The sequence below is a fragment of the Sinocyclocheilus grahami genome, unplaced genomic scaffold (assembly GCF_001515645.1).
Source record: "Sinocyclocheilus grahami isolate Dianchi unplaced genomic scaffold, SAMN03320097.WGS_v1.1 scaffold1304.1, whole genome shotgun sequence".
NCBI classification, from domain to species: Eukaryota; Metazoa; Chordata; class Actinopteri; order Cypriniformes; family Cyprinidae; genus Sinocyclocheilus; species Sinocyclocheilus grahami.
The window spans coordinates 217,385-229,941 of record NW_015506483.1 but is presented as its reverse complement, the minus strand read 5'-3'; the positions used below and the strand labels follow the sequence as shown (position 1 = coordinate 229,941).

General features: G+C 39.8%; 1 protein-coding gene across 1 annotated transcript in view; it reads left to right on the top strand.

Annotated features, from left to right (window-relative positions):
* The window catches only part of LOC107569031 (ribonuclease inhibitor-like), a 42,051-nt gene that overhangs the window by 7,586 nt on the left and 21,908 nt on the right, over window positions 1–12,557 (top strand). Inside the window, exons 3-4 of the mRNA XM_016255028.1 lie at window positions 8,755–8,928; window positions 9,319–9,492. Coding sequence (XP_016110514.1) covers window positions 8,755–8,928; window positions 9,319–9,492 — 348 coding nt within the window. The remainder of the gene's footprint in view (window positions 1–8,754; window positions 8,929–9,318; window positions 9,493–12,557) is intronic.

The window sequence follows — 12,557 nt, the reverse complement described above, 5'->3', positions numbered from 1 at the left end:
TACAAAGAAATTGGAAGCAATCAATGTCTTCAGGAGAGGGCCTGCCCAAAACAAAAAAAAACTAGTTACTAATTACTAAGAGGGGAACTAAATTACCTATACATGTAAAAGAAAAGAAATAAACAAAATAGGCTTCCATCTACTCCCTAACTAACAAAAAATAGGGATAAACATTTAGTATTTCAAAAGAAAGTGGCACTCTCACCCTACAGCTTCCAATAAAGTAAAACGAAACAACATGAGAGATAGAAGCAAGACCTTTAAATACGTAACAATAGTCAAAAGAAATATTTCTATAACTGAATGAAAATGCTACAACAGTTTAATCACCAGAGCACATGTATCCACAAAGTGTGCACACCAATTGTAATTCAATAGGACATGCAAGTTTTCACACTCAACAGCTTTATACAAGTCTGTTGCAGGGGAGAAGTGAACTTCTCTGAAGCAGTGTTCTTTCTGCCCTCTTATAAGCTATGTCCCAATTCAGAGACAGCATTCTTCAAAGGACTCAGACTGCAAAGGCCACGTCTTCGAAGGCTGTGAAGGTCAGACCGAGGGTTGTTAAATGGACGGTCTAGGACAGAGGATTGCGCTTGTCGCCTAGCAACTGTGACAGCTGCCATTGATGAGCGGCAGTAACTGTTCTGTCTGTAAAGATGACTCGTACTTGAACTTCCCTCACATCACTGAACTGCGTGAAAACTAGGGCTGGGTTTTGACACAAATTTCATGATTCGATTGGATTACCAATTCGATTCGATTCTATTCAGTATTGATTATTTTCGATATAGCCTAGCCTATATCAGGTACAGTACATGCCAAATTTTTTCAAGGAAAAAAATCTCTCAACTAATGCTGTAAAATATACATGAGAGTCAGTTGGTACTACATTACTATATTAGCCTATTAAAGGTTAAAATTGACTGATTTGTTAAAATTACACTTAATGAAGTTTTTAAAATAATAAAGTTAGAAATTACATAATTTTTCTACTTCAATTGTTTTATATATATATATATATATATATAAACATTTAAATGGTGGCTGTCAAAAACTTGATGGATTTATTCAAACATAAATTAAACATTGTTAACTTACCTTTGGATGTTTAGTCATGTTTATTTTGTGCTGAAGCTGGTATTAATGTGGAGGAGATGATCAGTTCACGTGCGCTACCCACTGCTGCGTCTGTTGATCTGAGGCGTTACAGCGATCTGTCACTCATTTTTTTTTTTTTTAAATATAAACATTTAATTGGTGGCTGTCAAAAACTTGATGGATTTATTCAAACATAAATTAAACATTGAAGAACAGTAACATTTATAAAGAATGTTAAATGGAGCATATATTTAGCAAAATGCCCCTCTCTACACTTTATTTTTCTATCTGACTAATGATTTTGTGGTCACAAATATGTTTTTCTGAGGTAAATGTGACGTTACGTGACATTGTTTACAAGCAGTTATATTGACGTCTTTGCACGGCTGAAACACTGATTGAGCGATTACATAAGAGAGGATACAGATTGTAAAGTTGTACCCTTTCTTTTAACTTACCTTTGGATGTTTAGTCATGTTTATTTTGTGCTGAAGCTGGTATTAATGTGGAGGAGATGATCAGTGCCCGTGCGCTACCCACTGCTGCGTCTGTTGATCTGAGGCGTTACAGCGATCTGTCACTCAACATTAAACGGCGCCAAAACGGCATTTATTGTTTGAATACTGCAATACAATGGACAGAATTTGAAATCTGAGACTCTTTCATATTAAAAGTACCAAAGCACAATGCTTATTGTGATATATTGGATGGGAGGTGCCCTTCAAGGTTCCGGTCATTAACTGAAAATAGGCAACACTAATCGATTCTTGGGATTTAAGAATCGATATCGTTCCGTAAAAATGAGAATCGATTAATATCGAGATATCGATATTTTTTACCCAGCCCTAATGAAAACATTCTAGCGTCAACGTCATTACTCATTCTGAACTCTTAAAGTGACCGGCGTTCTTTACATCTTATTAATGTAACAGACACATTACTTAAAACATTAGATTATAAGTCTAACTAAACATGCAACATTTCCTGTCCCCTCCCGGTGAACTAAGTGTGAAAGGACATTAACAGGGTGTCCTTAAAGTCTTAAAATGTCTTATTAATTATTTTTGGTCTCATTACCACTAAAATATCTTAAGTCTGACGCACCTAATGACTTTACAATCATTGGACAGACCGAAGAAACCCGCGGTAAATTACTGCATCAACAGAGAATTGCAGAAAATGAGCAGAATACAGAATACAAGCTCGCGCTGAGGCTCACTCTGTTTGTCTCGAGACTTCAGAACAAATGAGCGTAACAGCACACATAAACTCAGAAGAAACACACTGAGGTAAACATTTAACATGTTTAGTTTATTCATAACATGATATAGTTAAATAACACCATGACAAGTGAGCTATTTTACTCAATATTCTCACGACGCAAAAAAAACATTCAAAACACCTACAGAGTGCACGCATTACGTGAAGTCTAGTGCGCGTGCACATTTAGAGTGTGCTCTGCCTGATCACGGCATGATTCAGTCTATTAAAATACATTCAGAATGATCAGATTTTTCTCCAAAAATTACCATATACAAATGTGATACTGATTTTTTACAACAGTTCAATAAACTAGAAGTTTTATTAAGAGACTTACGTTTTAGACACCATATTGCCTGTTTTAGACACCATATTGCCTGTTTTTGCACTATTTCGTCAACAAAAATAATTCCAAACAAAGCCACAGCGCTGTTTTGCATCTCTGAGCAACATGACGGTGTTTCGATCCCGAATGAATCAACTGTTTAAAATGATTCGTTTCATTCGCAATGACTCACTTAACAGTGACTTACTGCCACCTACTGGCGGTTTTAATTTCACATTTAAAGTATCTTTTCATTTTTTTAATTATTTCAAATATCAGTATTCAATGTTTTAATATATATATATATATAAACATTTAAATGGTGGCTGTCAAAAACTTGATGGATTTATTCAAACATAAATTAAACATTGAAGAACAGTAACATTTATAAAGAATGTTAAATGGAGCATATATTTAGCAAAATGCCCCTCTCTACACTTTATTTTTCTATCTGACTAATGATTTTGTGGTCACAAATATGTTTTTCTGAGGTAAATGTGACGTTACGTGACATTGTTTACAAGCAGTTATATTGACGTCTTTGCACGGCTGAAACACTGATTGAGCGATTACATAAGAGAGGATACAGATTGTAAAGTTGTACCCTTTCTTTTAACTTACCTTTGGATGTTTAGTCATGTTTATTTTGTGCTGAAGCTGGTATTAATGTGGAGGAGATGATCAGTTCACGTGCGCTACCCACTGCTGCGTCTGTTGATCTGAGGCGTTACAGCGATCTGTCACTCAACATTAAACGGCGCCAAAACGGCATTTATTGTTTGAATACTGCAATACAATGGACAGAATTTGAAATCTGAGACTCTTTCATATTAAAAGTACCAAAGCACAATGCTTATTGTGATATATTGGATGGGAGGTGCCCTTCAAGGTTCCGGTCATTAACTGAAAATAGGCAACACTAATCGATTCTTGGGATTTAAGAATCGATATCGTTCCGTAAAAATGAGAATCGATTAATATCGAGATATCGATATTTTTTACCCAGCCCTAATGAAAACATTCTAGCGTCAACGTCATTACTCATTCTGAACTCTTAAAGTGACCGGCGTTCTTTACATCTTATTAATGTAACAGACACATTACTTAAAACATTAGATTATAAGTCTAACTAAACATGCAACATTTCCTGTCCCCTCCCGGTGAACTAAGTGTGAAAGGACATTAACAGGGTGTCCTTAAAGTCTTAAAATGTCTTATTAATTATTTTTGGTCTCATTACCACTAAAATATCTTAAGTCTGACGCTAATAAAATGTGTATTTCCATTACAGGTTTAGGTCTTAAATTTCATATAAGGTGGTATTAAAAAGGTCTTAAAGTCTTAAATTTAACTTGTTCATGTCTGCAGAAACCCTGATTAAGTAGTCCTGAAAGCGAACAGGCCAAGTCTGTGATCTGGTAGGCCTGCCTTGCGATGCTGCAGATGGTGGTAGGGTTGTTGTTTGCAGAGTCACTGGATGCTGTGCTGGGATCAGAGGGCATGGGAGCACAGCGTCCCGGATGTGATCTGCACCAGAAGGACACAGTACTTTCCTAAGTCAACTGGCATGTGGGAACCAACGGGAACCATCCGATTGCTGGAATGTAACTGGACCTAACTGCTTTTGTACCTGCTGGGGCTGCGACCAGAAAGTGTGGAGCTTGTTTTTTTGGTATAGCCGCTGAACCTGCACCCAGTCCAGTGGGGAGATCCTGGGAATCTGGAATTTTTTCTTTGCATTGAATCTGTTCTGTGCTTTGAGCTGTTGTCAACGTACCCTGGATTTCACCACAGGGTTTCCACCGTGAGATGTAGGAGGGCAAAATCTGTGCAGGGGTAACTCCAGCTCTCGCCCCAGGATCAGTTTTGCTGGTGACACCCCAGTGGTGGCATGCTGAGCTGCTCTGTAGTGTAGAAGAGTCTGAGACAAGGCCTCCTTGAAAGAGCAGCCTTGTGCCAAGTGGGCTCTCAGACCATTTTTCAGCGATTGATTGAATCTCTCTATGCCCCCATTTGACTGTGGACGACAGTAAGCTGTTCGTATGTATTTGATCCCTTTGCTTTGGATGTAGCTGGTATACTCAGCAGACACTAGTTGAGGGCCATTGTCTGTCGTCAAGGTCCTTGGCAGGCCCCAGCGGGCAAAGAGCAACTCCATAAAATCAAAGATGGAGCTGAATGTGACATAGCCCACAGATGTTACCTACGGCTACTTCGATTGTAGATCATAAACTACTACAAGGAAACGCAAATGATGGGGCACGTCGTGGAGTTCACTGCAGATATCCAGCTGAATGTAGTCCCAAGGTCGAGTTGGCCAAGGTAAAGACCCCAGTGGTGGCGGAATTTGTGGGCCTGTTTTCCCGCTTACGAGACATGGAGCACAGTCCCGAACAAGCTGTTTTATGTCTTTGTCCAACCCTGGCCACCATACAAGATCCCTAGAGCGCTGCTTTAGTTCAACTATGACAAGATGGTCCTCATACACCATGGCCAGCACTCGTTCTCTGAGTTTAGCAGGGATAATGGCACAGTGTCCACGTGCCAAGCATGTGTCATTCCAGCATGACAATTCATGTTTCACTTGGGCATACGGCTGGATATCTTTTGTAATTTGAGCTGGACAGCCATTCAGGACATACTCACAGACAGCAGAGAGCGTGGAATCAGCTGATGACTCCTCTGTGAGTTCCTTCAAGGACGAAAGCTGTTAGGGGTGCATGCACTAGTTGAATAAGGTCCTTGTCCTCAGCCACCTGACAGGGGGCAATGGGTGGTGACAGAACGGGTCAGCAAATCAGCCACTACATTATCTCTACCTGAGGTGTACTGTATTGTAAAGTAATACTGCTGGAGACTGTCTCCAGCGGTACATGCGCAGTGGTTTGTGGCCAGACCCAGAAGGAGACATAAGTGCACTGAGGGCTTGGTGGTCAGTTCGAAGGGTGAATTTTTGGTCATAAAAGGTAGGCATGCCATCGCTCGCAGGCCCACACGCAAGCCAGAGCCTCCCTCTCTCCAGTTGAGTACTTTTGTTCCATCAAACTTAATGTACGAGAAGCAAAAGCCACAGGCCGTTCGATGCCATTCTGGAGTTGTAAAAGAACAAAGCCAGCAGCAGTAGCTAAAGCATCAAAATTGACCAATGTGGGGCAGTAAAGACTGAAGTGTGCCAAGACAGGGTGGCTTGTCAACTGTTCCTTAAGTGTGTGCACATCATCGGAACAAACTGAAGACCAGGTCCAAGGAGCATTCTTTTTGAGCAGCTGGTGGAGAGGTTACGTGATCATGGAATACTGAGGTAGAAAATGCATATAGTATGTTGTCATCCCCAGAAACGATGCAACTTGTGATGCAGACGAAGGCTCTGGCACCTGATGTATAGCCTCAATATTGGAGTGTAATGGCGAAAGGCCCTTGGCTGAAACACGAAAGCCAACAGAGTCAACCTCTGGTACTGCAAATAAGCATTTCTCCATGTTAAGTGTCAAATTATGTTGACTGAGTGCAGCAAAAGTGGCCCTTAAGCGCCGTTCGTGAATCAATGCATTCAGGGCATGGACAATGATGTCATCAAGGTAGATGGCAGTGCCAGGGACACCAGCCAGTATGATTTTTGGAAACAGCTAGGGGCCAAGCGGAGTCCAAAAGGCATACTTGTGTAATATTGGAATATATGGAATATGCCATAATGTGTAACGAATGCAGTAAGATTTCTGCTGTCTGGGTGGATGGGAACCTGGGGATAGCCTTGGTGGAGGTCAAGTTTGGAAATTGTTGAGCTGTGAAAGTGTGCAGTCAGTTCTTCGATTGATGGCAGAGGGTGGCGATCTGGGATTACTCCTTTGTTGATGGACCTTAAGTCCACACAAACTCTCAGTCCGCCAGATTTTTTCTTAGCCACTGTCAAATTAGACACCCATGGGGAGGCGTCAACAGGTTTGATGATGCCCTCTGCTTGCAATTTGCCAAGTTCTGCTGTGACTTCCTCACGCAGTGCCAGCGGAATGTGGCGAAGCAGCTGAATGACTAGTTTAACTGTGGGATCCAAGAGAGGCTGGTGAGTGAATGCAGCCAAGCACCCAAAGCCTTTAAACAGCCTTGGCCATTCTTGTTGCCAGGGACAGCTGATAGTCAGAATTTGAGCCCCCTTATTGTCCAGCAGAGAAAAGTCCAGACTCATAATCAGGTCCAATCCAAGGAAATTGCTGCCATGGCGTGTATTGTGAAATGGGAAGTTGGGCCATACTGGACAGGAGCATGTATAAGACCAATAACATCGATTGCAGAACTTCTATATCCAAACAGATTCAGAGAAGGCAGCTGGAGGGGCAAGTGTGGCAGGAAACGTTCGTGAGTGGCCATATTGAGTAGCAAGACTTTAGCCCCTGTGTCCAGGAGCAGAGGAATACAAGGATCTGCTATATTAACAGGGCAAGTAGAAAAACCTGCTGAATTTGTGTTTATTGATTGAATAATGGCAGGGGTTGTAGCGTTAGCATATGGGTTTTGTTGTGTAGGAGCTTGAACTGGGGTAGACGGACACCATTTTGCAAAGTGGTTCAGCTTTTGACAGCGTCGACATGTTTGTCCCCATGCAGAACATTCAGGGTGCACGTGAGGAGTGTCCAGTGGACCCACAATTTCCACATCACAGCTGAACTTGAGGGTGTGCATATTGTATGTCTGCACTCAAAGATATATCTGCCTCTGCCCCGTGAACTTGTGTGCATTCTTGTATCATGTCCCCACTGCTCACACTTGATTCATGTGCTGTGTTTAATTTAGCAGCACACTGTGCTGACTCAGTTTGAGAGGCCAGAATTACTGCTTTCTCTAAAGTGAGATCATCATCTTCCAATTACAGCCTCTCCAGGACGAGTGTATTGCTTGTTTTGTCAATTAACTGATCTCGTATAATCTCATCTGATAAAGTACAAAAACAGCATGTTTTTGCCAGCCCTCTTAAATCAGCGACATATTGAGCAATTGACTTACCAGCATGCTGTCTGCGCTGTCGGAACTGCAGCCGTTTCAGCAGAGATACGCCAGGATGGGGCAAAAAGGGGCTCGTGGGAGATAACGACAGCACGGGGAAATCATCAGCCATCCTCGTCGCCAATTGTTCTGTCTGTAAAGATGACTCGTACTTGAACTTATTTTACTTTTTATTGCTCTCATCAACTTCCCTCACATCACTGAACTGCGTGAAAACATTCTATCATCAACGTCATTACTCACTGCGAACTCTTAAAGTGACCGGCGTTCTTTACATCTTATTAATGTAACAAACACATTACTTTAATGAAACATCAAAATATAAGTAAATATAACTAAACATGCAACAGTAACTTTTGTACTGGACTTTTTAAAAAGTTAAATTTAACTGTCTGGAAACAAAAGAGGATTCACAACCTGTCTAAATATTTTCACCCTTGTCTATTTATGTACATAATACAAAAGTATAAACTATTTATTAATTGGCTTCTAAGTAAGATATGTCAACATTCAAACCAGTGGACAAACTCCAGTCCTCAGGACTTATTTGACACATCTGATTTAGAACATCAACTCGTTAGGTGAGACCTCCATGAAACGAACAGATAAAAGAGACATACAAAATGTGCAGAGCCGTGGGATCTGAGGACTGGAGTTGAGAACTAATGATTTAAACCACTTTGAAGTGTTTTTGTGCGAAGAACACAATTTCAAGCCGCATTTGAAGGAGCCTTCAAATTGGGACAGCCTTCGTTGCACTAATATGGCACATTCGGTCTTTGAATGCAGCCTTCGAAGGATGTAGACTTTGAGATGGGACACAGCTATAGTGGTTGTTCTTTGCAGCACAAGCATCAGCTGCTGCTAATTAACTGCACGGCAAGCAGCATAAGGGAGAGAGACAGAAAGCAAGTGGCAAAACACACATGTATATTATACATCCCCAGGACATAACAACATGATTACATGAATATAAGCTACATTATATCATACAAAGATGCTTTATTAGTAACCATTAAAATATATATGGGCTACTGAGAGTGTGAAGAGTGTGTCATTGTTCTTTAAAGGTTGTGGAAGTGTGGTGTCACAGATGAAGGTTATGCTGCTCTGGCTTCAGCTCTGAGATCAAACCCCTCACACCTGAGAAAACTGGATCTGTCTGAGAATAAACTAGGAGACTCTGGAGTGAATCCACTCTCTGATGTACTGGAGAATCCTGACTTTAAACTGGAGAATTTGAGGTAAGTTCATCTCTGATAGTCACATGAACTGGTGCAAAGAGACATATATTTAAATAGCTTATAGTCAGACCAAATGTAAACTAATGAAATAAAAAAATAATATACAAGCAAACCTGCACTAACAATAAACATGATGAAAAAATAGGTGCAGAAAGATGAGCAAAATGAAGACTATTCATTTCTGATATCTGAAGAGAAATATCATTTAATTCACATTTATATTGATCAAATTAATCTTTTCTCGGTGTCTGTCTTCATCTTTAACACTGTGAGTGCAAACCTGATTAGATGAATAACAGCTACATTATATCATGCAGAGATGCTTTATTAGTAATCTTTAAAACACATATGGGCTACTGAGAAAGTGAAGCGTGTCATTGATCTCTACAGGTTGAGTTATTGTGGTGTCACAGATGAAGGTTGTGCTGCTATGGCTTCAGCTCTGAGATCAAACCCCTCACACCTGAGAAAACTGGATCTGTCTGGGAATAAACTAGGAGACTCTGGAGTGAAGCTGCTCCCTGATGTACTGGAGAATCCTCACTGTAAACTGGAGAATTTGAGGTAAGATCATCTGGTGCTCAGAGAGACATATATTTTTTTAATAGTTTATAGTGAGACCAAATCAGAGTGTTTGGGACTGTATTTAACATATAATAATATTACATTAATCACATTCAACGTAATCACGGTTAATGTTTTTGATAGCTGAAGCTAAAGCTGATTTGATTTATCCTCACTCTCCTTCACTCTCATCACATCACATCAGTGGCAAGGCTACATAAGGCCATGGTGGCGCTCAGGGGTGGATCTATTGGGGTGGCAACTGCCACCCAAAGAAAAAGCTATGCCACCCCACCTGCCACTCCAGAGTTATCACAGAATAAAATATAAATGTAAGCAGTGTTTCATGTGCTACCTTTCAGCCGCACCAAATTGTCCGTCCCTAACATTTGTGTCTCATTTTTATTCGTTGACAAAAATGTGAATAGTTTTTATCATTCAAAACGAGTTTTTATTTCGTTATCGTCTTGTTTTCGACAGTGAAAAATGTCATTCGTTGACCAAATTAACTATGCTCTTGGGAAACTTCAGTGCAGCAGAAATTTTTTGTAGCCTTCCCCACTCTGTTGCCTTGCAACAATCCTGTCTCTGAGCTCTGCAGGCAGTTCCTTTGGTTATTGCACTAATATGCATGGTTGGCGGTGAGGTCTTTTATAGAGAGTTGTGTGCCTTTCCAAATAATGTCCAATCAATTTAATTTACCACAGGTGGACTCCAATCAAGGTATAAAAACATCTCAGTAACGATCAAGAGAAGTGGGAGGCACCTGAGCTAAATTTCAAGTGTTGTCGCAAAGGGTCTGAATACTTATGTAAATGTGATAATTCCTTTTTTTTTATACATTTACAGACATTTCTAAAATTCTGTTTTCACTTTGTCGTTATGGGGTACTGAGTGTAGATTAATGAGAATAAAATGAATTTAAATGATTGTAGAATCAGGCTGCAACATAACAAAATTGAAAACGTGAAGGGGATCTGAATACTTTCTGAATGCACTGTACATACAGTCTACACTTTGTTATAATGAGAGGATTTACTAGCATGCACGACTCAGCGCTGGATAAAAACTGACTTTAAGCGGTGAATGGATTCTAACTTAAGCACCTCTGATTGCTCATTGTATTCAAGAAATCAACAGACATGTCCATGATTGGCTACATTGCTCACTTCTGCAAAACATACTGTAAATTGAAACCTTTGATGCTTCACCTATGATTATTTATCTTAGTTTATTGTTCTTATTTTGTTCATTGATTATTTTATGAATGGATTTTAATAAATCACATTTAACTAATCTTAATTGTCATTATTTTTATCTCATGTATTGTAAAATGATGTAATCTGAGAAGCAGGCATTGAGGTCGGCACTATTTCACCAAGGTCCACTCACTTTAAATGTACTGTCCTCCCCTCTGCATCACACGACACCTTTGTTGGAGACTGATTTACACACAGCAAAACTAAACTAATAAAATAAAAATAGTACACAAACAAATAAAATGCTATCAATAAACATGAGGCCCATTTCAGAAAGGAGGTTAAGTTAAAACTCTGAGTATGTTAACCCTGAAATTAGATAAACTCTGGGTTTTCTGTTTCAGAATGGGAGGTTTGTCAAACCCGAGAAAGCAGGGTAAGTCAAACCCGTTTCTGAAAGAGAGGTAACTTATACTCAGAGTCAGTTACCGTGGTAACTTACTCTGTGAAGCTAACCTGGTCCGGAGCAGGAATTTAACTACATTTTGCCTAAAACAAGTAAAATGATCTGCCGATGGGGTAAGACAATTTATCTTAATGTAAATGGAAAAACGGGGGGGGAAATGCACTTAAATTAATTAACTTTTTTTTTTGTTGGCATATCCACATGCATATTTATTTGAGCAGTACCATTTTTAAATGGTAGTTTTCTGTATAACATCGGGGATGCAGAGCACATTAGTAAGGCTGCTGTATGCAATGGTAAGTAAAGTGTGAGTCGCTCTCACGCTCTTTCTGAGAATTGTTGAGTTGTTTCCTGGGCACAAACCCATCAAAGAGGAGTTTCACAGGACTGCAGGTCAATAGTGTAGAAATCTGTTTAAATGAGGCTAATCTAATAAATGACGTTCACTTAATAACATCTTGCTGCGACCTCTGGAAGTAACCTAATAATTAAAATTCAGTGTTAGTTCTGACAGGTCATGTTAGTCAAGCTCGCATCAGCTAACTCTCAGCTGATCCACGTCTAGGTAGGACTATGACGCCTATCACAGCATTCTATACAAGGTCCATTCAGTATTATGCATTGCTCACAAGCTAATTAGATGGCGAATTCTGTGGGCAAAAGCATATCATTTCAATAGGAATTGTGCAATCAGGGATTTACAAGAGGATTTAGTTCCCAGCGCAGATTCAGGTTTGTCAACTTGATACACAAATTCGCCACGTTAATCATAAACTGTTTGATTTGGAAGTGACCTGAGTGAACTCTTTGCCAACAATCTCGCTGAAGTTATACTGTATGACTTCTCAAGAACAAGTTCAGACGAGATCCGCACTACCCACATGAAGGAGAAGGGAATCATTCATCCACATCACAGCTGGCTATATATTTCACTCTCCATTCATCTCTGTTTGTCTTCACAAAGCTAGGCTAAGTTTCCTTTTTATGCTTATTGTTTAAAAGCTATCAGGTTATTGACAACAAGCTTGTTACTCAGAGGTGGGGGACTCGAGTCACATGACTTGACTCGAGTCAGACTTAAGTCGCAAATTTTAGGACTTGAGACTTGCTTGACAAATATTCATAAAAGACTTGAATTGACTTGACTCGGACTTGAGTTAAATGATTTGAAATAACTTGTCTTTCGTTCAATAAATATCTGTTTGTTTTTGGACGTACTGCAACCAAACCAAGTGACGCAGCAGGCAAGCAGAGAGCACTAACGTAAGAGCATGGTTAGGTTAGGTTACTTTATTCATACCCGCAGGTAAATTTGTGTTGCAGTAAAATGACAGTGACATCCATAACACAAATTTAAAAAACACATTTAAAAATATAACACAACAGATAAACAAAAATAT